Source organism: Mesoplodon mirus, assembly GCF_964341445.2.
Source record: "Mesoplodon mirus genome assembly, chromosome: 19".
NCBI lineage: Eukaryota > Metazoa > Chordata > Mammalia > Artiodactyla > Ziphiidae > Mesoplodon > Mesoplodon mirus.
In genome coordinates this window covers 18929256-18953321 of record NC_138995.1, presented here as the reverse complement: position 1 = coordinate 18953321, position 24066 = coordinate 18929256, and the positions used below count along the sequence as shown (strand labels likewise).

The 24066-nt window shown below is 56.6% G+C and overlaps 1 protein-coding gene across 1 annotated transcript; it reads right to left on the bottom strand.

The window, feature by feature from the left end:
* Positions 1-77: 77 nt before the first annotated feature.
* Positions 78-23515, bottom strand: SLC12A4 (solute carrier family 12 member 4). The gene is made up of 24 exons (XM_082606156.1): positions 23380-23515; positions 17376-17470; positions 15860-15991; positions 11886-12032; positions 11746-11800; positions 9931-10061; positions 7888-8129; positions 7513-7727; positions 6792-6956; positions 6616-6714; positions 6265-6322; positions 5748-5922; positions 5218-5336; positions 3672-3770; positions 3364-3483; positions 3060-3164; positions 2636-2804; positions 2138-2333; positions 1856-2025; positions 1637-1768; positions 1451-1558; positions 1087-1274; positions 833-966; positions 78-650 (listed from the first exon to the last, which is right to left on the bottom strand). Exons 1-24 carry the CDS (start codon positions 23492-23494, stop codon positions 559-561), a joined length of 3261 nt encoding a protein of 1086 aa, XP_082462282.1. The 5' UTR covers positions 23495-23515; the 3' UTR covers positions 78-558.
* Between the last annotated feature and the right edge of the window lie 551 nt (positions 23516-24066).

Sequence of the window (24066 nt, the reverse complement as noted above, 5' to 3'; positions counted from 1 at the left end):
GGAGCCGGCTCTGGGCCTGGGTTCAGTTCCGCCTTCTTCCCTTGGTGCCAGGGGAAACAGAGCCGGGGCAGCGGGAGGCCCAGAAGTACACAATGTTTTATTGAAAAAAGTCAGGCTTCAGCTGGCTGGTTCCATTCAGCTCGGCTTGGTGGGAGTCCCTGCCCACAGTAGCCTGAGTCAGATCTCCCTGCAGGCCGGCTGGGCCAGACCCCTCCCTGGTCGCCCTTCTCCTCCTCTCTGATGGTGACATTCAAACAATAAATATGCAATAAATAGCGCTCCTGGGCCAGCTGCCTTCAAACCCCACATCAGCCCCCACCAGTCTTCTGAGTCAGGACAGGCGTCCTGGGGTGCTGGACAGGAAGTCCCCAAACCTCTCAGGGTCTTGCAGGACCTCAGATCCACCTCCATTGCCAGGTCTGGGCCCAGTCTCCAAGGAGACCTAGCAAAGCTGGGTCCAGGGCAGGGCTGGGCAAAGCAGGGCTGGAGGGCGGGTGCTGGGAGGGGGCTGTTTGTTACCCTGGACACCTCCACTCTAGGCCACAAGTCTGTACTGGCTCAGGAGTAGATGGTGATGACTTCACGGCCACCACCACGGACCAACAGCACCCGTTCGAGGCCCTCAGTCAGCACCTCCAGGAACTCCATGTCTGTAGGGCATCGGGTCAAGGAGGCAGCACTCAGGGAAGCACCAAGGGGCACCCAGGGAAGTTTGGCCCGTCAGTCAGAGCTGGGTGCCCTGGCACCCCCAGGGTACCCAGGGAGACGAGCTCCTGGCCTGACCTCACACACTGTCCACCTCCCCACTGCCCGCCTCTTTACAAAGGGATACAGTTCTCATCGCCCTCGCTGTTCTTGGGTGGGCCGGGCATGTTCAGTAGGACCAGGCGGGCGTCATGGGAGCGTGTGACAATGACTTCATTGAGCTTCACAGCCGTGTGCATGCGCCGCACATTGGATTGGTCCCTGCAGAGAATGCAGCTGATCATGGGCCCCGCCCCTGGCCCACCCACAGGGCTTGTCTGCCCCCATCCCATCTCCAACCCCAGACCCTAATGTGGCTGGGTCCACCTCTGCTGCACTCACGGCTTAATATGTACCAGCTCCCGGAAGTTGTCGGGGGCATGGCTGGGGTCCCAGGGCTCTGCTGCCATATATTTGTCCCGTGTCCATGTCATCTGGATCTTGTCAGTCCCAGCTGCAGACTCTTCCTCCTCGTCTGAGTACAGGCTCTCCAGCCGCAGGGCTGAGTGCCGGTCCTTGACCAGCTGGGCCTGAGGACAATCAGAGGAAGTCGCCTCGGTGCCATGGGGAAGGGTGGGCCTGGCTGGCCCAGCGTGATCACCCAGCCTTAGGGAAATGGGTGGGGCTGGGGTGAATCATTCTGATGCCCCCACCTGATGGCGTCTCCCAAGGCTTGACCCTGCCCTGGACCGAGAAGGCCACTGACCTCTCGCTCCCGCTCAGTCTTGGTCAGCCTCATCTGCCGCAGCATCTGGGAGCGCTGCTCCATCATCAGTGTCCGCTCGTAGGTATATGCAGAGATGTCACTGTTATGCTGGGGAGAGGGTGAGCCATGAGGACCGCGCTATGTGGGGCAGGGTATCCACAGGGCTACGTCGGGCAGGTGGCTTACCATCTCCACCACTTCCACCTCTGCCTCGAGGCGCAGGTGGTACAGGAAGACAGCCAGATCCTTCTTCATCTGGATGCTGTTGTCATCCATCTGGGCCACCGTGAAGATGCGCATCCGGCACTTCCTCCAGACCTGTGACAACAGAAGGTGGTGGTTCAATCACACCCCACCCCTTCAAGGGCCCAGCCCCTCTCACCGGGGCCCAACCGCCTGGCCCACCTTGTGCTGGCGTAACAGGAAGGGCAAGAGCATGAGCATGCCGCCGTCGTGGACAATCCACCACACATCGATGTGGCCCTCCAGGTAGCGCTCGTGGTTGCTGGGGTAGAAGGCTATGTTCTTGGGCACGAGCAGGGCCAGGTGGGCGGCCGTGGTGCAGCGCACGGTGTCTGGGGAGGAGGGGCACTACTGATTGTCAGCCTGTGACCCTCTGGCCTCTGTCCCCACTTGACCCCTGCCCCTGTCCTATGTGGTCGAGCCCAGGCCCTGACCCTCACGCACCAATAAAGGTCTTCCAGGCACGTGGGTCCTCACTCTGTCGCCAGCCGTAGGGCCAGCCCAGCACCACGGAGTTATGCCTCATGCCACCCAGGCCGCAAGACTGGATGAGGTGGGCCAGCCCCTCACGCACCTTGCTGGCCACCACCACCTGGCAGAAGCCCTTCACCTTCTCAATCTCCATCATGTTCTTGATTGTCTGTGGGGAACACAGCAAGGTCAGAAAGCAAGGCCATCAGCGTCCCCTCTGCTGGGCTCCCCACCAAGGCCCCTAGGGCGCAGAGGGTGGGGGTGGGGGAGGAGACGGGGGCAAGCTGCCCACCCAGATGCCATGTTTTCAAGATGGGACAGTTATAACCCCCTTGCTCCAGCTCTCAGCTGGCAGCAGTGCTGTCCACCTGCCTGGCCAGCACTGGTCCCCTCCCCTGTGTACCAGCTGCAGCCCGGACATCTCTAGTCCAGCTCAGTGTCCTCCCAACACCAACCCCTTACAGCAGGCACCTGCTCAGCGGCCTGGGCCTCGCCATAGCTCTCCAAGAAGCTGCCCTGGATGACAGAACCAACAATGGTCAGGCCCTTGCCGGCCTTAAGCTGGGAGGCGAAAGTGAGGAGCCGTGGGTACTTCACATGAAGGTCCTCATCTAGCTTCAGCAGCACCAGCAGCTGAGGCCTGTGGTGGCCGAATGGAGAGGGAGCCTGAGACCAGGGCCAGAGGTTTCCAGGGAGCCCAGCCCCTTCCCTTCCTGGATCACAGGCCCCTACAGGTAGCAGTGATCCAAGGGCCAAACAAGCAGGATGGCGCCCCTGGCAACTCAGGACAGGGAGCACGGACTAGGGAGGGGGAGCCAGCACCTCTCGACTCTCCCACCCTCACAGTGCCCCCTGAGAACCTGGACTGGGCCCCGCCAGGCCGGGCGTGACTCACCGCCAGTTCTTGGTGTGAGGAGGTCCCTCCTCTAGCCGCAACAGTGCATAGCGGGCAGCACTCAGGGACAGGCCTCGGATCCCGTCGCCCCACTCCTTCTCAGCCCTGCAGAAGCCCCCACAAGCTGGTGAGCCCCTGGTCCCACCCAGGCGTTGTGTCCGTGTGTAGGTGAGATGAAGGGGCGAGGCCCGAGTCACAGTCCCCCAGCCCCAGCACCATGGTGGCTAACAAAGGACGGCTCAGCTCCCCACAACCCAGTGAAGAGTGGCCCAATGGCCCCAAGCAGGCGGCAGCCCTCACTCACCCTTGGTACTCAATGTACTTGTAGATCATGCCGGCAATGAGCATGGCGACCAGGGCATAGTACCAGGACGAGACAAACATAAGAGCCAGGCAGAGGCTCATGCCCAAGAAGGACAGCGCCCTGGGCCAGAGAGTGGGAAAGGGCCAGAATCAGGGAGAGACCAATAGGGCCCCAGGCCCAGAGCCCCAATCTCTCACCAATACCAACTGCTGCCCAGAAAATTCAAACCCCATCCAGAATGGGGCTCCTGGCTTCCCCAATAGCTCTTGTGTCAGAGGACCTGGCTCAGGGGCCCAGCTGGCACTTACCAGTGATAGTACTTGAACCGAGGCCGCCAGTTGGGGGTCCTTAGGAGCGTCTGCACAGCACAGGCCAGGTTCACAAACAGGTAACACATCAGGAAGAACCTGCAGCACAGGGAGTGGCTGGTACAGAGTGGCCTCCTTGGCAGCCAGGTACCTGATGTCCCTGCCCTTCCAGGCTGGGCCTGGATGAGGAACCAGGACATGTCATGGCCCTGCCCTGCACAGGCTCAGGCAGGTCTTCTCAGCCTCACCATGCCCAGTCCCACAGCCTGATGCAGATGGAATATTGCAGCAGTGTCCACAGAACCAGGTCTTAGAGGATGGGGAAGTGTTCGCAGGCAGAGGAGGGGAGGGGGCTGCAGGCAGCGGGGGACAGCTGTGGAAGAGGATGGTGTCAAGGAGGGCTCAGCGTCTGGAGACGGCTAGACAACAGGCCTCTGGCCTGGGTGACCAGTTGGATGAGGGGCTGTCATGAATGTGGGGAGAGTGGGTCAGGGGAAGACAAGGGCCATTTTGAATCACTGAGTTAGACACTGCAGTGGGTGTGGGAGACTGGGACGGGGAAGGCCTACTGCATGAGCCCTCCAGGAATGACAGCCGAGGGGCAGAGGGCTGAGTGGAGGGGACGCCAACCTCCACCCTCAGCTGGTACGAGAGGAAGGACAGACAAGAAGGCAGCAGGGCTTATGAAAGAGGGAGTGCCAGGGGGCAGGGACTCCCATGAGGTGTCCCATTAGGGCTGCCAGGAGGAGCCACGTGATAAAGGCTGAGATACATCCTCTGACTTGGGCAGTAAGGGGCCACCACCCAAGAAGACTGTGGCAAGAACGGTTTCAGGTGTGCGCTGACGTGTGGGTGGAGCTGGGCAGTAATGGGCGGAGGTGTGCTGGGGGGAACAAGAGAGCACTGACTCCAGCAGGCCTGGCTGGGGCTGGGGGTTGGCTACTTCGGGGGCAAGGGGATCCCTCTCAGTCTCACAGGCTGAGTGGGGCAGTGAAGGCTGGCTCAGTCATAACTGAACAAGCAAAAGGAGCATCGGCAGTGGAGCAAGATGTGTGAGGAGAGGTGGAGTGGGCCCCAACCCTGGCAGAGGTGAACACAGCAAGGACACGAGCCCTGCTGCCAGGACCCCTGGAAATTGCCACGTGCTCACCATCTCCTGCAGGGCACTGGCAGATTCAGATGCCCAGCATTCCAGAACTTTAAAAGCAAACAACTTTGAAAATGGAAGAGGTAGTGGTGGCCTCATCAAGGTGCTAGAGACCAGTGCTTGCCCTGACCCTGCTCTGGGGGTCTCCCACAGAGGCACATGGGACCTACTGGTCTCTTTAAAATTTCTGAGTAAGTGCCAGGCTCGCTCCAGAAGGCAAAAGTGGCTGAGCTCTGCCAGGCAAACATCCCCCCATACAGCCTGACACATCTCCCTACTGCGCCCTCAACACCAGACAGGGTCACAGAGCTGCTGGGCTGGGCCCCCGGCTGAGGGGTGCTGAGTGCAAGGAGCCTTTCCCAAGACCATCCCCCAGCCCTGCCCTGAGCCCCAGCTCACATGGATAGAATGGGGGCCACCATGTCAAGGGAGGCGATGAGGATGCCCAGCTCAGCAATGAGTGCTGTCAGGAGGAGTGCCCACGTTGGTTCACCATTTGCCTTGCCATGGCCAAAAACCTGCAAGCACCAGGGTCAGTGGGGTCAGAAGTGAAGAAGTTGGTTCCACTGCCCCCATTCCACACCTAAGGCCACAAGTCACAGCCTGGTCTCTATCATGAAGTCCCTCTGGGGCTCAGGTCACACCCATGCCTATCCTGATAGGTACAAATTCCTCTGCCCTCCACTTCCTCAGGCCTCTCTGCTGTGGATGAGCCACAGACAGGCCTTGGAGATTCTGGGCCCAAGCAGCTCTGCCAACGGCAGGGCAGGGCCAGGGCCAGGGCAGCTCTCAGCAGCTCTCCATGGATAGCTGCATGGCCCTGGCTCCCAGCAGGATAAAACGCACCCATACTTATCTCCTCTCTCTCTCCCCCAGCCGGTGTGAGGGGCCAGGAGCACCCAGGCGGTGGGGGAGTGCAGAAGGCTCACCCGGAGGAAGGGGATGATGTTGTCCTTGGCGATGGCCTGCAACAGGCGTGGGGCCCCAGTGAGGCTCTGTAGGCCGGCGCCGCAGGTTGAGAAGAAGGAGCCGATGACGATGACCCAGGGCGAAGGCCAGGCTAACGTGCCCACCACCAGGTTCCTGCTGACGCCATCGCCGTACCTGCAGGGGCCGGGCTCAGGCCATGTTCCATGCAAGGAGCCCCCCAAACCCTGGGTGGGGTCGCCCAGAGTGAGGGTTGGCAGGGGTCAGGAAGGATGGCTATGGTGGACAGAGCTCTGGCCCCTCAGCAGAGGCCAGGCCACCAGCCCCTATCCTTTCCCCTCAGCCCAGCCCCGATCTGATGTCACCATCCTCTCAGAAGCAAAAGTTCTGCTGGGGCCTGACCCACCACTGGCAACCAGCAGCCTGAGGACATGTGTGGAACCACGTGTGCAAGGGGGGCCGGTGTCAGGGCAGCAAAAGCTGAGCCCAGTGCCACGGGGAGGGGCCCAGGTCACTCACTTGTCCCGGAGGACCACACCCTCGATGCAGGCACCAAAGAGAACCACGCTGCTGAAGTCTGTGGCTACGTCAAGGAAAGCTCGGCCTCCGCTGCCACTGCCGTCCCCGTGCATCCCCGCACAGCGCCCAAGGGCCCCTCGCCTAAGCCTTAGCTGGCAAACTCAGCTGGGACACCTGCAGCTGCGGGTTTCGTGTTGTGTACACACCCCTTGAGTGTGCGCGTGTGTGTGAGGGGTGAGGTACACATGCACGCACAGGGAGTCTGTCTGCGTGTGCCAGCTGGTGACTTATACACAGGCCAAGTGCCTCCTGTCCCCCTTCCCCACCCACCCCAGTCCTGGGAAAGGATACACACAAGGGAGGTTGTAACAATGGCCAGAATGGTCCCCACTGGGATGGACTTCTGCGCATCTCGGAGGTCCCCGGAGCGGTTTGAGCCAGCCATAATGCCTCCAAAAACAAGGAAACTCCCTCAGGGGCTCCCCGGGAGTGGGGGCAGGGCAGGGTGGGTGGGCAAGAGGGCTCACCTGTTACGGAGGGGAAGAAGATGCCGACTAGCACGGTGAAGGACGTGGCGATGTCGGCCACCACGTACAGGGGCAGGCTCTCCTTCAGGCCAAGGGCGTCTGTGGAGGGCAGCCCGTACTTCTCCACGACCTCACCCTTCTCCAGGTAGGTGCTCCACAGGTTTTCTGTGGGGGCAGCAGCATCACCACTGCAGCCCCACCTACTTCCCAGGGAAGTTTGGGGCAGCCCAGCCAGAGGCTGCAAATGTAAGAGGTTCTCGGGGTTCAGGGGGGTGACTTCAGCCGAATGGCTACGGTGTCAGCCACCGGGCTGCTCTGGCCACACAGAAGGAGCTGTCTGGCTAGAAGTCTGAAAGGCGAAGGTGGCTGAACCACCATCACCTGCCACTGCCTGCCTCCTAGACAGAGGCCCTTTATGGCTCCTGTGAGAACAATCACAGGCAGGGTCAGGGGCTGGTGGCGGGGGAGAAATGGGCTGCCAGAACTTTCTGGGGGTTGTTGCAGGCCTGGGACACTGGCCAAACAGGCTCCGTTCACCCGAAACCCAGCTGCCAGGAGCCAGGCTGAGAGGACACGGCTGGGCTGGGAAGGCAGCCAGAACTGCCTCCCATTCCTGAGCTGGCCACACAAGGACGGATCTGTGCTAATCCGTCCTTCCGTGCTCATTCCCTACCTCCTGCTCAGTGTGGGGGGCAGGAGCAGGACAGGAGGGAGGACGCACCCTGGAGCACGCCAGCAGCTGCACCAGGGATGCCAGGGATCTCAGTCACATTGTTGAGCAGAAAGTAGGGGTCGCAGGAGTCTGCAGTGAGGTTGGGGCTGTGGCAGAAGAGGCTCCAGAGCCGAGTGGCCACGGTCTCATTGTCCACCACGGCTGTCTTGGCACAGACATCAAACTGGTCCCGGGACAGGGTCCTATTGCCCAGCATACATACTCTGTGTGGGGGGTGGGGGTGGGGACAGAAGCATCAGCACCTGCTCAGCTGGAGACCCCAACCTGCTCCCACCCTGTAGCCTCTACAACTCAAGGCATCAAAGGCCATCCACGTGGGAAGGATGTCAGTGCAATGCCTGGACGTATTCCCAGGTTACTTACGGAAACACGGGAGGGTCAAAAATAGACTTGATGCCCCCAGCATAGATGGAGAGGATGGAGATGATCACACAGGCCAGGAAGAGCGAGGCAAATTTGTTCACATACTTGACACCAACAAACACCACCAGGGTCATGAAGGTCAGAAAAATGGTCCCATACACCCGCATATTGTTCAAGGTGGCACTCGACATGTCATGAGTGCCTGTTGGGTAAAAAATGGCGGCTGGTGGGGCAATGTAGGTCTGAAACAAGAAGACAGATAGAGGAGGTTCAATCTTCCTATGTGGAGAGTCAAGCCCAATATTTTGGTTTTCTTTTTAAGAGTATCCAGAGGGAAGTTCGCTGGCGGTCCAGTGGTTAGGGCTCAGTACTTTCACTGCCGTGGCCCAGGTTCAATTCCTGGTTGGGGAACTAAGACCCCATAAGCTGCACAGCCAAAAAAAACCAAAACCAAAAAAGAGTATTCAGAAAAAGCCAGTCACAAAAGAGCATATATTGTATGAGTCCATTTATATGACAAGTCCAGAATAGGTAAACCTGATGAAATCTTTATCTATCTATCTATCTATCTATCTATCTATCTATCTGGCTGTGCCGGGTCTTAGGTGCAGCACGTGGGATCTTTGTTGCTGCGTGCGGGATCTTCGTGGCGGCATGCAGGATCTTTTAGTTGCAGCATGCGGGATCTAGTTCCTGACCAGGGATCGAACCCGGGCCCCCTGCATGGGGAGCACGGAGTCTTAACCACTAGACCACCAGGGAAGTCCCTGATTAAATCTTATTGAAGACAGAAAGCAGATTAATGGGTGCCTAGGGCTGGGGGGAATGGAGAGTGATCACTAACGACCATGGGGTTTCTTCTTGGGGTGATGAAAATGTTCTAAAATTGACTGTGGTGATCGTTGTACAACTTTATGAATATACTAAAAACCACCCAATTGTATACTTTAAATGGGTAGTGAATTCTATGGTATGTGAATTATCTCTTCATAAAGCCATTATTGGCTTCCCTGGTGGCACAATGGTTAAGAATCCGCCTGCCAATGCAGGGGACACGGGTTCGAGCCCTGGTCCAGGAAGATCCCACATGCCGCGGAGCAACTAAGCTCATGCGCCGCAACTACTGAGCCTGCGCTCTAGAGCCCGTGAGCCACAACTACTGAAGGCTGCACACCTAGAGCCCGTGCTCTGCAACAAGAGAAGCCACCACAGTGAGAAGCCTGCGCACCGCAACGAAGAGTAGCCCCCGCTCTCAGCAACTAGAGAAAACCCGCGTGCAGCAGCGAAGACCCAATGCAGCCAAAAATTAAATAAATGAATAAATAAATAAATTTATAAAAAGAAAAAGAAAAACAAACAACAAAACCCCCAGAATATCCAGGAACAGGCTCCACGCAACAGACAGGGGACCTGGAGGTGGCAATAGACAGGCAGTTCCTCTAAACATCTATTGTCTGGATGCCCAGGGGTGGGCACTTTTTACCCTGTGCTCCCCACTGCTCCTCCCCCTCTTCTCCCACCACAAGGGCAGTTCAGTGGGAAGCGGGAAACTGAGTCAGAGCACACATGAGGCCCACAGAGGGGGCACTGACCTCCAAACAGGGTCCTGTAGCTGTTCACCCTGATTTATGGATGAGGATAAGACGGATCTGAAGGGCTTTATTAGCACAGAGCCCTGGGGGAGACAGAGCTGGCCAGAGCCCACGTGAGCCTGGGAGGCAGGCTCCGCGTAACCAACAAGACCTGTCACTGAGTTAAATGCAGTAGTTCACAGACCACCTGCCACGGTTGAAATGTTGCCCGAGTGGATGGAACATCCAGGGTCAAGGTGAAGACAGCCAGGCCCCTTCCTTGCCTGGCTCAAACTGGGAAAGGGCTGAAGGGGAGACTGGCTTGAACAAAGATCTTTCTCCCTCGAAGAGGCCTCCCTCATTATAAGCCCTAGACCCTGACCAGAGGTGAAGGGAGCATGAGCCGCCTGGGCCTATGGGAAATGGACTGTTTGGACAAGACCAGAGTTGGCCAGGCCTTAGCCTGACTCACCAGCAGGATCTCAATGGCCCCCAGGATGTACATAGCCGCTGCAAATGTTGTTCCCAGGTAGAAGCACAGGCCAACAGCCCCTCCAAATTCTGGTCCCAGCGAGCGGGAGATCATGAAATAGGAGCCCCCAGCTACAACAGAAAAAGCATACATAGGTCAAGGCTGGTTCTTCTTCAAGGGGGCCTCTCCCATGACAACCCTTCACAACCATCCAGAGGGACAGGGACTGCTTTTCCCATTTACGAACGAGCAGAAGGGTTAGAAGACTTGCCCAAGGCGGCATGGTTAATAAGTGGCCAGGCTGCGGTTGGACCTGATTTCCATTTGACTCCAACACCCAGCACGGGCCAGTGACATGAATACTCTGCTGGGGCAGCTCTAGGTCCGCAGCAAAGCCTAAGTGGCCTACTGTCCCCCAACTCCCTGCAGTTAGGTCAGTCCCCGCAGCCTCCCCTGGTTGGGTGTGTCCTATCTCAGCACGCCTCACCCCTCCCAAGGGCTATGTCTGTTAGTCTGACCCTCCAGACCAGGGCAGGGACTGTCTAGCTTTTTGCCCCTAGGGCCGGCCACTGGGTGAATGTCCATGGCTGACCCTCCTGCCCTGAATCTGTGCTTCCATCGGAGTCTAACACCCCTGGCAAGACTGAGTCAACATTGGACCCCAGGGCCAGGGAGGGTGCAGGGGACAAGGACAATCCCATGCTGCTGGTTGAATCTGCTCCTGATGAAACTTCTCTGGTGAAAAATCTGGGAACAGGGATCAAGAAGCTTTAAAAAGGTTAATAATCCCTTTCATGCTGTAATCCCACCTCTAGGACCCTCTCCTAAGGAAACTGCCAGGGGCGTGAACAAAGATCAGTGTGCAAGGCTGTTTATGACAATAATGTTTACAATAGTGAAAAAGGAGAACCCAAGAGTAGGAGAATAATAACAAAAATTAGGTAATGTCAATCTTGTTTTAAAAAAACAAATGAACTGTTTCCAGCACTTGAGAAACACACAGACACACACACACACACACACACACACACACACAGTTTGGGGAAAACAATACATCTCAATACTTTACAAGACCCTAAGACCATGTATGAAAAGGCTAACAGTTATGACCTTAGGATGGTGGGATTATGGGTACTTTTCATTTTCTTTTCTACATTTTTTGCACTTTCAAACCCTCTATGGTAAACATATATTGCCTATTTTCCCCTATTACTTTTATACTAATGCTAATAAAGCTGTTATTTGAAAAAAATAGAAAAGGATTCAAACACAGAAGCTAACCTGAATAGCCAAATAGCCAAAGTGGAACAGTTCAAGCAAAACAATAAATAATGATGGTACTAAGATTATGAGCCAAAGAACAAAATAAATATCCAGGAGTCCACAGTGATATAAATACATGGTTGAGTAAGTAAATAAACAGAGTCTCTGAAAACCGGCCAAGTCCAATCTCATCATCCCAGCTGAAAACCCTCTGCATTGTCTATCCTGTAATCCACAGTGTGGCCCAGACTCCTTGGCTTGGGCCACCAGGTATGCCCCATCGCCTTCTTTATCAGCCCCAGGCCCCGCTTTTTAAAAAATCACTTTTATCCAAAAAAAAAAAAAAAAAAAGCCCAAACAAACAAAACACAAAACAACAGCAAATCTCAAACTCTGTCAAGCAGGGATGCTCCTAAGTGGTAGCACTGTCATGGCGTCAAGGACTAAGATCCCACCGGAAAACTGCCTGGGGGGGGGCAATGAGTGTTCCTAGGCATGTCAAGGTGGATTCTGGGCCCATCCCCTCCTCAGGCCTGAGTGGTGCTCACCCACCTGGAACCACGCCGTTGGTGGCAATGGCACTCATGGAGATGGCCGTCAGCAAGGTCTGTGGAAAGGAGGGCCTAGGTGAGCAGCTCAGCTGGGTGGGCTCTGGGGGGCGGCCGTGGCCCTGCCCCAGCTGGGATACTCACACAGCAGCAGCAAATGAGCACAATGAGGAGGGCCTGCAGCACACCGGCCGTACCCACCATCCAGGTCAGCCGCAGGAAGAGGATAACCCCGAAGATATTCTGCAGGCAGGGCAGGTACACCCCCATGAGGGTGCCCATGCTGGGTGCCTAGGGAACAAGAGGGGAAGGGGGAGACAGAGCATCAGAGGGGCCCAGATGCTCCACGGAGGGCCAGCCCCTAGTCACGTGACAGTCCCCCGCCCCCAGGGTGTTCTACCAGAGAACAGGGTGGAGAGGGATATTCCAAGTGGAGTCCTGGGGAGTGCAGGGGGTAAGATGAGAGGATGTCTGTGTTGACTTTCACACATGAAGAAACAGTTTGGGACTAAGGTATAAAACCTGATTCTTTTCAAAACCCCACATGTTGGGCTTCCCTGGTGGCGCAGTGGTTGGGAGTCCACCTGCCGATGCGGGGGGCGCGGGTTTGTGCCCCGGTCCGGGAGGATCCTGCATGCCGCGGAGCGGCTGGGCCCGTGAGCCGTGGCCGCTGGGCCTGCGCGTCCGGAGCCTGTGCTCCACGGCGGGAGAGGCCACAGCAGTGAGAGGCCCGCATACCGCAAAAAAAAATCAAAAAAACCCCCAAAAAACCCACGTGTGAGCTTCTGAGCCTCACCTCCCCTTCATGGAACTGCCCCCTTCCCTTCCTCTCTTCCTTTATACTTCTGGAAAGTGAGGTCTGTGTCAGATCTCCACCTTCCCACCCAGCATGCCCCATGTCACCCAAGCCAGAGTCTAAGAAGTTGTTCCTGACCCTCCCTCTCTCCAACACCCCAGTTCAGTCCAGTGGACACTGAGTCCTGCCCAGTCTGCCTCTCAAGCTGCCCTGAGATCAGCCTTCCTTGCCTCAGCCTTAGTCCCCTGAACCGGGGACACTACATCTGGGGGACCTGGATGGTGCCTTCTTGTGCCCGTCAACCTCTCCACACTCCAGCCCGCTCTGCTGCCAGAACAGGTGTCTGAAAACCAAGTCCAATCTCATCATCCCTACTAAAACCCCTCTGCATTGTCTATACTGTAATGCATAGTGTGGGCCAGGCTCCTTGGCTTGGGCCACCAGGCCTGCTCCCATCACCTTTGTCAGTCTCAGCCCCTGACAACATCAGTCCCTCAGAGCCTCTGAACCAGGGCATGCGCTGGGCTCTGCCTGGGAGGGTTACCCCTGCCTCACTGCCTGGCAAATTCCTCTTCAGTTAAACCTTCAGGAGACTTAACTGTTTCCTCTTCCAGGAAGTTCCCCCAGGTTGCCTTAGCTGGAGTTGGTACTTCCTCTTGCATCCCCTCAGCATCTGATATACCCTTCCATCATAGTGGTCACGGTAACTGTTCACTCGAATGACCATACTGGGTAGACGTGGCTTGTTCACTGTTCTATATCAGCAGGCCCTGCTGGTACTCAAAAGGTGCTCCTGAGCCCAGCGAGTGATGCCTTAGAAGGCCTCTGGGATAACCTCTTGGGAAAATCCTAAATAGAGTAGAGACTCAGGCTGGAGGGCAGGTAGGGAAGGTCTAACGGGCATATCCAGGCAGGATTTCTCAGCTACCTAAGGGTAGAGTAGGGGCCAAGCAGGAGGCCAGGGCAGGCACTGAAGCACAGAATTAGGGCTGGTGCCTTCTTCTTCTTTTTTTTTTAACATTTATTTGGCTGCGCTGGGCCTTAGTTGTGGCATGTGGGCTCTCAGTTGCAGGATGCAGGATCTAGTCCCCTGGCCAGGGATCGAACCCAGGCCCCCTGCATTAGGAGTGCAGAGTCTTAACCACTAGACCACCAGGGGAGTCCCATGGGCTGGCGCCTTCTTGAAGAACTGAGCCTCACATGAGAGCAGCCCAGAGTAGTGGGGCCCTGAGAGCTTCCACCAGAGCCCCAGCAAAGCCTGCTGCCCTGGAGCTGGGGTGGGAGAAAGAACTCTGGCCACAGGAACTCTTCTCAAGGGTCCAGGCCTGGGGCAGGATCTGTGTGCAGCCTTAAGAACCACAGAAGGGCCTAGAAGGGCCCGAGTAAAAACAAATGGTCCCTCAAACTGTCCTGCACAGTGTAGGTGACGGATACACCTCATCTGGGCTCTGTCTGAGCCCTTCTCAGAGGCCCTGGACCACCCGCTGGATAGAAGCAGCTCCCAGTCCCCCATTTGAGGCTGAGTCACTCTGGGAAAAGGGCAGTGTGGGAAAGGGCAGGGCCGGAAATGCTTTCTGCATCTCCAAATAACCTCTGGCAGCCTCAGAAGGTCACCAGGCCACAGGCGGAGCAGCTGCCACGGAGAGGCTGCCTTGGGTCTTGGTGTGGTCTGGTTGGAGGACCGCCCTTCCGGCTTTAAGCTTTCCTTTTCTGAGGCCCCTGCTCAGACCTGCCTGGGCGAGGGCCACAGCTCAGCGGCCCCAGCTCCCTAGCTTCCTCCTGACTCTCTGTGGACTTGACCAGGCTCCTGCTTTCTCCATGAAAAAGCCATTGGCGCTGGGACACTCAGCCATCCTCTCACATCTTTAACCTAGGGCCAGGTGAGCTGGCAGGTAAGCTGAGGCTGGACCCCAGCATCCTCACAGGCTCCTCATAAGGCCAAGGGACCATGGCCCTTCACCAACTCAGAACTTCTGACACCTTGTTGAGATGTACACTAGCCTTTCTTAGGGACCTTTAAACTCCCAGCCACCAGCTTCCTGGGCTTGGTCTGAAGGGACAGGGAGGAGGCTTTTACCCAAGGATCCCACCACCCACTGCAGGGCTAAACACAGATAGCCACAGATAGTCAGGGTTCTCTGCTATCTGCAGTTCAGAAAATATCAGCAAAATCACAACCAGCAGGATAGGGTGGGGGTCACGTCTGTGTGACCTCAAGATCTCAGCTGCCCTCTCAAGCGTGGGCTATTTGCCTCCCAGAAGTGAGGGGTGCACATCAGCCTCTCGCCTTGGCCCACCTCAGTAAGGTCCAAATCTCATGGGTAGGTCTGAGGCTGGGGATTTGGCTTATTCCAACCAAGAGCTCCTCCTGCCTGTGCTGACCTCCAGCAAGAATACTACAGCTAGTGCCAGACTCAAGCTCCTTCCAAATCACAGCTTCTTCCCAAACCTCAGGGAGTCAGTAGATATGGAGGGAATGTTCTTTGCCTCCAAAGTGAAAACGTAGGGGGGAAAAAAACCCAGCATTCAGTTAAACTGAGCCCTGTCACACAGGGGAGCTGAGCAAAGATGTGCAAAGTCATCCCGAAGAGAGGATGGCTGGAGGGCCAGAGGCCTGGATAGCGACTAGGGATGGGACCAGCAGAGGGACAGGGAAGCCCCAAGAGGCATGCTCCTATCACCCCCAACCCTGGCGTTCAAGAAACCCAGGGGCTGTCAGAGGGGTCTGCCAGTGGAGCCAACACAGTGAGAGGCAGAAGGGTTTAGTCAACTGCTCTAGGTCACGCCCTGAGGGACAACCAGGTTCCTGGATCCAAAGGTAATATCCTTATCCATCCTGATGGGATGCCAGTGATCTGGCATTCGACATAGTCACATACCTCACAGTAAGCCTACAAGTCTCCCAGCCGTTATGCACTGATCTTGTTTAGCTTAGTCACCTTAGGCAAGTTACTTAATACCCCAACACTCAAGCTTCCTCATCTGTAAAATGGGGATGACAATAGCACCTGCCTCACAGCTTTGCTGTGAAGACGACATACAAGACCCCAAGCCCACTGCTTAGCATGATGCCTCACACACAGAGAGGCCTAAGTAACGTCACGTTCCACTGTTATTTTTGAGGGCCTCCCTGGTCCTACGCCCTGAGGGCCACCTCCTTGGCCCACCCCTTGAAGCCTCCTTGAGCCCAAAGCACTCAGTGCCCATCCTCCATGCTCACCAAACCCGGCACCTACTTCCCCCAGGATGCTCAATGCTCAACTCCATGGTGTTGAATCTGTCTTCCTAGGAGCGGCCTCTCTGCTGCCCCTGACCAGCTCACCTTGGCTGCTCTCCGGCGGGCGCCCTCTCCACTCTCAGCCTCCTCATGCTCCTTGGCGCCCTGTGTGAGGTTGGTGTAGCTGACGAGCTTGCCCAGAAGAGATGATACCTTTGGGCGGATGTCCAGCTCTTCCTGTAAACAGAGCCACAGGGCAATCTAGCAACTGGCACCAGGCTACCTGTGTGTAGCCAGCAGCCTGGCCTCTGGCCCCTTGCCAAGCCCTGAGGCAGGCCTGGGCTCTTGCCTGGGGAAGCCCAAGCCAGCCCACTGGGCAGGTGTGGGTGCCACACCCCAGCACTCACTTCTCTCTGCCCCACCTTGGCTACAATCACTACTAGCCCATTTGCAAAACTACCTGCCTTGCGGGGAAAGGGCAGGACAGGGCACGGCTGGCAGACAGGCGAATGGCACGCTTCAGTCTGCCTGTTTGGCCTGGCCACCTCCCAGCTATGAGTAGGCCTCTGGGACTCATATCTGCCCTCAACAAAAAAGCCACCCTAGTCACCCCAGGGAACCAAGAAAGTCAAAAGAGGTGTGGGACAAGTGAAGTCTCTCTTATCTGCCCAAACCCTGATTGTCCTGGATGGTCTTCTCCACCAGGCCTCACACCATGTGAGTAACCCACCTCAATCCCCAAGGTGGGATCCTGGAGCCCTAGCCCATCTGCAGGTGGGGCCAGGTCAAGAGGCCTCCTAGGTCTCCAGCTCCCACGCAGCATCTAGCACAGCTTCCCCAGCACTGTGCCTCCGCCTGCCTCTGGCCCACATTTAGTCTTTCCCTGTCTATCAGCTCCCTTCTGACCCTACACACAAGGAGAAACTGGTCTGGAGTAAGAAGTGAAGATGCAGGTCTTTGCAGGTATATGGAGATTGAAGAGCCTATGAGACTTCTATGGGGCAGCTGAATGTGTGGGTCAGAATTTAGAGGCCTAAACCATGACTTCAATCCAGATACAACTTCTGAGCTTGAGTCTGAAAATGATAAAATTCAAGTTCAAAGGCACAAAATTGGGAATGTTTCCAAAGAGACATCCACTCAGGTTGCAGATATGGCTAGAGGGGGCAGATCCGGTGAGAAGGACCAGGGCTCAGTAAACCTGATGCGGACAGAGTTGGAGGAGTCAACCAGGAAGGCCAGGGAAGAGTTCACAGGAGAGGGAAGAATCGTGGACTATGAGGAGTCCTAGAAGTGAAGGGGACAAAGGAAATCCTGAGGCAAGAAATACTGAGAGGTGGTGACCTTGCTGAGGGGCTGCATGGAAGTCAAAGGTGAACACCCCTGGAGGTGGTAATGGGGTACAGTGGCCTCTGGGAAAGCAGTTTCAGTACAAAGGGCCGAGGGAACCACAGCCTGGCTGCCAAGGGAGTGGGACAGACAAGGGGACACTGGAGGAGAAGCCGAGACATAAGGAGGCACAACATCCAGCCTGTCTGCTTAGCTAAAGCTTGGGTCTTGACAGGTCCCTGCCCACCCACCTCCCTGCCACACCTGTGGCCCAGAGTGGCTCCTCAGCTACCTCAAACAGTGCCAGGTTCCTGTCATGGTAGTCACTTCCTCTGGAAGCTTCCATGGGACAAAGAAAAGGGCTGCTCTCTTTGTGGTTGCCATGTCCTGTGGAGAGAGAGGAACGGAATCCCAGTCAGGGGCTGCCTACTGAACCCCCAGCATGCACTCCTCCCCAGCAGGCGTGCCATCATCTCTGTGGAGCACTCTGTGGGCCAGTGTTACCATGCTGGGCCTGTTTCCCCATCATACCCTGCCAGCCTCCTTGAAAGGGCCAGAATTGGCAGTGGCCAATGATCAAAACCCAGCATGTAGGGCTTCCCTGGTGGCGCAGTGGTTAAGAATCCGCCTGCCAACGCAGGGGACATGGGTTCAAGCACTGGTCCGGGAAGATCCCACATGCCGCGGAGCAACTAAGCCTGTGCGCCACAACTACTGAGCCTGCGCTCTAGAGCCCGTGCGCCACAACTACTGAGCCTGCGTGCCACAACTACTGGAGACCATGTGCCTAGAGCCCGTGCTTCGCAACAAGAGAAGCCACTGCAATGAAAAGCCCGCACACCGCAGCGAAGAGTAGCCCCTACCCGCCTCAACTAGAGAAAAACCCACGCGCAGCAATGAAGACCCAACTCAGCCAAAAATAAAATAAATTTAAAAAAGAGGGCTTCCCTGGTGGCACAGTGGTAGGGAGTCCGCCTGTCGCTGCAGGGGACACGGGTTCGTGCTCCGGTCCGGGAAGATTCCACATGCCGCGGAGCGGCTGGGCCCGTGAGCCATGGCCACTGAGTCTGCGCGTCCGGAGCCTGTGCTCCGCAACGGGAGAGGCCACAACAGTGAGAGGTCTGCGTACCGCAAAAAAAAAAAGAAAAGAAAAAAAAAAACAGCGTGTACACTCATCTAGCAGAGGGCACAGGTGTGAAGGGTCCAGACAGCACGTGTTAACACCAAGGGGCAGAGCCAACTGCAGGAGGGCGTGGCCCAGTCATGGCCCACCTTCAGACCACCCCTGAGACACACTCCCATTTTCCAACCCTTTGGGAATATCCAGTGTGCCGGGTGCCCAGGGCTCCGTGTCTTCAGGGCTCCCCCCAGGCGCTGCCCTCCAGACAGATGAAGCCACACAGGGCTCCTTCTGCCACCATGGCCAGCCGGCCACCTACTATCCACCCCACCATGCACTGTGCAGGGGCGTCCTTGAGGGCCACCCGATGCATGCCGGGAGGAGGGGCAAGCAGGAGACTGGCCAGAGAGCAGAAGTGGGTGCCTGAAGCTGTCTAGGGTCATCTAGGAAAGCCCTACGGAAGCCTGACCAGGTGGGTGTGGGACTAAGCAGGACTGTTGGCAGGACCCTCTTGTTGACCTACCTCCCTGTCCCCAGATCGCGGCTGCTTGCTCCAGACTAGGCATGTGGCCAATCCCAGCATCCACCTACCCCCCAGGCTGGTGAGGCAGTGCCTCAGAACCAAGAAAACCTCACAGAAAGGAGCCAGATGCACCTTTTTTTTATAGGCCTGCCTCAACTCTCAAAGCTTGGCTGCATTTTCTGGCCACCGGCATTCACACTCTTCCCTGTTTTCCAAACTGTGTCCACTGTGAGTCTCAGTGGGTGACATTCCCAGCTTTTCATCAAGAAGAAGACACCAAGTACTCCTTTTTTAGTTACTAACAGTAAAACCCCCTTCAGACAGTCTGACAGCTGCAGTGGCAGTGGCTGGAGGCTTCACAGCAAATGGAAAGATGACATCTTGGTTCAAAGAAGCCACGTTGGTGTTGGATGGCAATGACCGTGGCAGCAGTGTTGGCCTGGTGTCCAGGGATGGAGGTGGCAACAGAAGTGTCTTCACTGATCCAGCCTAGCGGGGTATGCCAGCCAGGCCTGGTTTTGTGAGAGCTACCTGCCAACCTTTTCTGGTTAAATAGCCCACAATCCATTTCTCTTGTTTGCAGCTAAGAATACTGATCGATGATACATCCTCTTCCATCTGATACATCCTCTTGCCACCAGTATGAGACTTAATTTGCCTTCTCTGAGCCAACAATCACTCAGCAGGTGCTGCCCTGTGGATTCTTTACTGTCCAAAGAGACGGACTGGGAAAGCATGCTGATGACAATTTCTGGGGCAAAATCAGCTGTTCCTTCCCACAGTATGTAAAAGTGGTGCATCGCCTCATCTAGGAACCTGGACTAGCTAAGTAAGCCAAGCAGCTCAGTCCCAGAAGCTACATGGCTGTATGTAGGGCAATGCCAACGGCACAGTGGACAAAGGTAGTGGGAGTTCAGGCCAACCTACAGAACCATGTTAAAGCCTCGTGGGGGGACTTCCCTGGTGGTGCAGTGGTTAAGAATCTGCCTGTCAATGCAGGGGACACGGGTTAGGGCCCTGGTCTGGGAAGATCCCACATGCCACGGAGCAACTAAGCCAGTGCGCCACAACTACTGAGTCTGCATGCCACAACTATTAAACCCACGTGCCTAGAGCCTGTGCTCCACAAGGAGAAGCCACCGCAATGAGAAGCCCACGCACTGCAACAAAGAGTAGCCCCCATTCACCACAACTAGAGAAAGCCCGCGCGCAGCAACGAAGATCCAACGTGCCCCAAAATAAATTAAAAAAAAAAAAAAAAAAAAGCCTCGTGGGGTCACGTAGCTCCTCAGACACCCTGTGACATTTGCTGTGCCCTTGATGCTTGTTCAGGATAAGAAGCCACAACCAAAATCTGAAAACCCAGTAACAATGCCCATTACACTGACAGCCCTTCAGTGAGAAGCCTCTGAAAAGTACTCTTGGATTTTTGTGACAAAAAAATATATACCCTGAATAAGTCAGAGGCTTCATTTTGTCAAAAAAAAGGCAACTATACGAGCTCATCTTATTTCCCTTTCTACCTTGGCTGCCAGGAACCTCTAAGCTAAATTTATTTTTTAGATGTAGTCACCATCTACCTCGTCTCAGAGTCCTTGCCTCTTTCCTCTGCATGGTTTTGACCTGACAGTAACAGTCTCTTGGGGAGGCATTTCTGTTGCATATCTCTTCTGATTCTTTTGTGGAAGTAGGTTGAAAGTAAAGTATAAATTATTCTAAACTCCTGCACTGCAGCCTGCCCCACCATTGTTGCCTCATCTCTCTGAGGACTGCACTAGTATACAGAAAACACAGAGCTGAGCACACAGCAGTTCCCCCAAAATGCCTGTGGATGGTCCTCTAAGACCCAGCTGATCCTTGTCCCTCAGCCATGAGTCCAGGGCAGCTCAGAGCCCTTGCAAGGGTTACCTCTAGTCCTCACAGCAACACTCCAGTAGATATCATTTACCCCCTTTTAGTAACAAGGAATGTAAAGCTCAGAGATTCAGAGGCAAGGTCACTCAGTGAGAGGGCCAAACTTGGGTCCCAGGATCCACCAGAGCCAGGAAGGAGCTGATTTGTAGGTTCTACTCCTATTTTGGACCCCCACCCATCCCAGGAGGCACCCCAGTGTGCAGTACAAGCCTTTAACTAGAGAAGAGTGTCTGGGGTTTGCAATTTGGCCAGGGTGTGCATACGCAAGGCTCTTGGTGCTCAGTGGCCAGCAGACTAGCTTGGATTCCTGAATCTCCCACTGTGTGACCCAGGGCAACCTGCCTACCCTCTCTGTGTTGCCTTGGTTTCCTTTTCTATGAAGTACAGCTAGTAACACCTACTCTTCCAACTGCCCAGATGCATCAGAAAAGGGACAATCTGGTGCCAGACACCCAGCAGGGATTCCGTGGAGTTCCCCAAAACCTCATTTAAAGACAGCTCCCATGGGATTGTGGGAACTGGGTGGTGGGGGGGGTTGGTGTCTAAGCAGTGCCTGGATATCTGTACTGCCCTCAGCTATTCCAAAAATTCCAGGGCAGGTCTGGGCATGCCTGCCAGGCCAAAGCTGCTCAGATACCACCTGAGACCCCTGGCGAACCACAGCATGAAGGCTGGGCCTGGGCGCTGCCTGTGAGGTACACATATATGTGTGTTCCTGCCAGCAGCTGTGAATGTACCAGCTGCAAGCAGGGATCCAGGTGACATTCTTGATCCCTCTGCTCACAGGTGTCTGCCAGGGGTACCCCTCTAGAGCCTCTTCACCCCCTGCCCACAGGCCACGTGAGCTGGATGAACAGGCCCATCTAGGCCTTTGGAGCAGAGGTATGGGCCTTGAGAGATTCAGACACCAAGCTGGGGGGGTCCCCATAAGATGGACCTGAGGGGTCACTATTTTTGTGCCCCTGACCCTTTGCAGCCCCCACCAAGAAGGATCATAACCACTCACCAGGGTGCAGAGTGTCCCCCATACCGCAGACGCAGTCAAGATCTGGCTGAAAGGGAGGAAGAGGAGGAAGAAGGGGGATAGTGGGAGGAGCTGGCCCAGCCTGGAGGGACCTGGCAGGACTCAGCCAATGTGGCTCCAGTTCCCTGTGAGAGGCCAAGGCGGGGCCAGAGGCAGGGCTCCCGCTCTGCCTACCCACTGGTCCAGGCTGATTTTAGGGATGCAGCCCAGCCCAGCCCAGCCTCTGGGGAGAGCGAGCCTCCAAGGGCTAACAGAGGAGCAGGGGTGGATGCTGGCTCCTGCTCTGGCCACTGGAACAAGGCTAGGGGCAGGTGCCAGCATGGGCCAGGGATTGAGGTGTGTGTACCCACACAGCTGTCAAGCCTGTTAAATGACCATGATGTCCAGCAGCCTATGCCACTGTCCTGTGCCATCTCCTCACACAGCAGTCAGGTGACACACATATAGCCATCACCCACATCAGGCATGGATCACCTCAGTCATGTCACCATCACAGACAGATCAGAGTCAGATCAACATCACATCACCTGATACATACCAACACACATGTTCCCTGCATATCTCCATCATGGTCAGTCACAGACGAAGCATTTGTCATCAGTCACATCACCATCCTCATCATCGATAACCCTGCAGGAATGGTGGCCCACAAGAAGTGCTATCCTGACGCCACCTTCACTCTGCGGTACCCCACAGCTATACACTTGCACAAGCACAATTACACATGCATATGCTGCTACACATACAGACACATGTTCTCGGCAGTGTTCACACTCCAAGAGTGGGCCCTGCAAGGACAGCCCCCTGGGGGGCTCCTGGGGGAGGAGATGGTGAAAGGGTCAAGGGCAGGCACCTAGGAGGGGAGGAGGGGTTTACCTTCAGGCCCAGTTTAACATCTAGGTTAAGAGTTAGGGCTCTGGAGTCTCCAACCCTCGATTTGAATCCCCTAGAGCAAGTTACATAAAGGCTCCATGCCTCAATTCACTCCTTCCTAAGCGTGAGTAACATGACCTATCCCATGGGGGAAATTAGGAGGATTAAACGAGTTAATTCACTTCAAGCGCCTAGACAAGCCTGGTCCCGTGTGAGTGCTCCACAGATGCCCACTGTACCTACAGATGTAAGCTGGGATCCACGCAAGTGCACTCACAGGCAGTTACCCACAGACCCCCTCAGGCAGGCACAGCCTTCTTTCCAGGGTCCGGGAGTGCTGGGAGGGAAGGGGGAAGGGGAGGGGAGGGGAGGAGAGAGAGGGTAGTCTTAGGGAAAGAGATGCTGCCGCACAAAAGTGTAGGCAAGACGGGAAGAGCTTAGGGGTGGTTCACAGGAGGTAGGAGGTGAAGGGTCTGGGGTCCGGACTGCGGTCGTTGCTCCCAGCCGGGAAGGGCCAGAGACGGAGGCTCAGCGCTCTCCGCGCCCCGGGCGGCCCGTCTGGCCCGGCAGGCCTGGCCACGTCTGCAGCCCCCGCCCGCGGCCCGCAAGGGAGGAGCTGGGGCGGGGAGGGAGGCCCGACCGTAACCGCGGGCGCCGGGGGCCGAGGAAAATTGTTTCTGCGCGCGCGGAGTAAGGGACTGCTGGCGGCGACTCAGTCTAAGAAAAGTTGGGCCCGCATCGACGTGTGCGCGCGCCGGCCGGCGTCGGTGTGAGAGCGGGCCCCGCGTGGCCAGCTTCCCTGCCCCCGCCCCCGCCAAGGACCCCTCCGGGCGCGTCCTCACCCTCCGAGTCCTCTCGATCGGCGCGCTCCCCGTAGTCCACCCAACTGAGACCCTCGAGGTTGTCATAGTCGCCGCGCCGCGGCCCGTCCACCGGCACCACGGTGAAGTGAGGCATCGTGCGCGCTCGGTCCCGCCGCGCCCGCCGCCCCTGCTGCCTGCCTGACTGTCCCCGCCGGCCCGGGCCGGCGCGCCCCGCCCGCTCACATTCCTCCCCGCTGCGCTCACTTCCTCCGCCCGCCCCCCGGGCCGCCCCTCGGGGGCGGGGAGCAGGAGGGGCTCGGGCCGGCTCCTCCCTGAGGGGGGAGCCCAGGCGGAGTGAAGCCCCCGGGGCGGGAGTAGTACTCCACGCGCTGTGTAGGCCCGATTCCTGTGTGACCTCGCGTGGTGAGCCGCCCTCTCTGAGCCTTAGTTGCGGTACTTGTAAAATGGGGAAATGCGCTTCCACCTCTTGGGGCTGCTTGAGGGCCGTGAGATGGGGTACGGGGTGCATTGGCCCTGCGCTTTGTGCCTAGTGAGCGCTCAGTGACATTTCTGTGATTCAGGGACGGGGAAGGATAGGGAGGAGCGCAAAGGTCAGTCCGGCCCTGCCCAGGGCCTCCCACCATTCCTGAGTACCCCCTCCCCATTTTCATCATCTCTCTCTTCCACCTCTCTCCTCCGCAACCTTGGGAACGGAAACCCAGGAAA

Bases quoted from the DNA above. Each gene is read 5' to 3' on its own strand.
- SLC12A4 (XM_082606156.1), bottom strand. From the start codon at position 23,494: ATGCCTCACTTCACCGTGGTGCCGGTGGACGGGCCGCGGCGCGGCGAC. The intron at 5,337-5,747 runs GTGAGCCTTCTG...TGGTGCTTGCAG, and splicing joins ACATCATCCCCTTCCTCCGG to GTTTTTGGCCATGGCAAGGC. The intron at 1,559-1,636 runs GTAAGCCACCTG...CCCTCTCCCCAG, and splicing joins AGGTGGAAGTGGTGGAGATG to CATAACAGTGACATCTCTGC.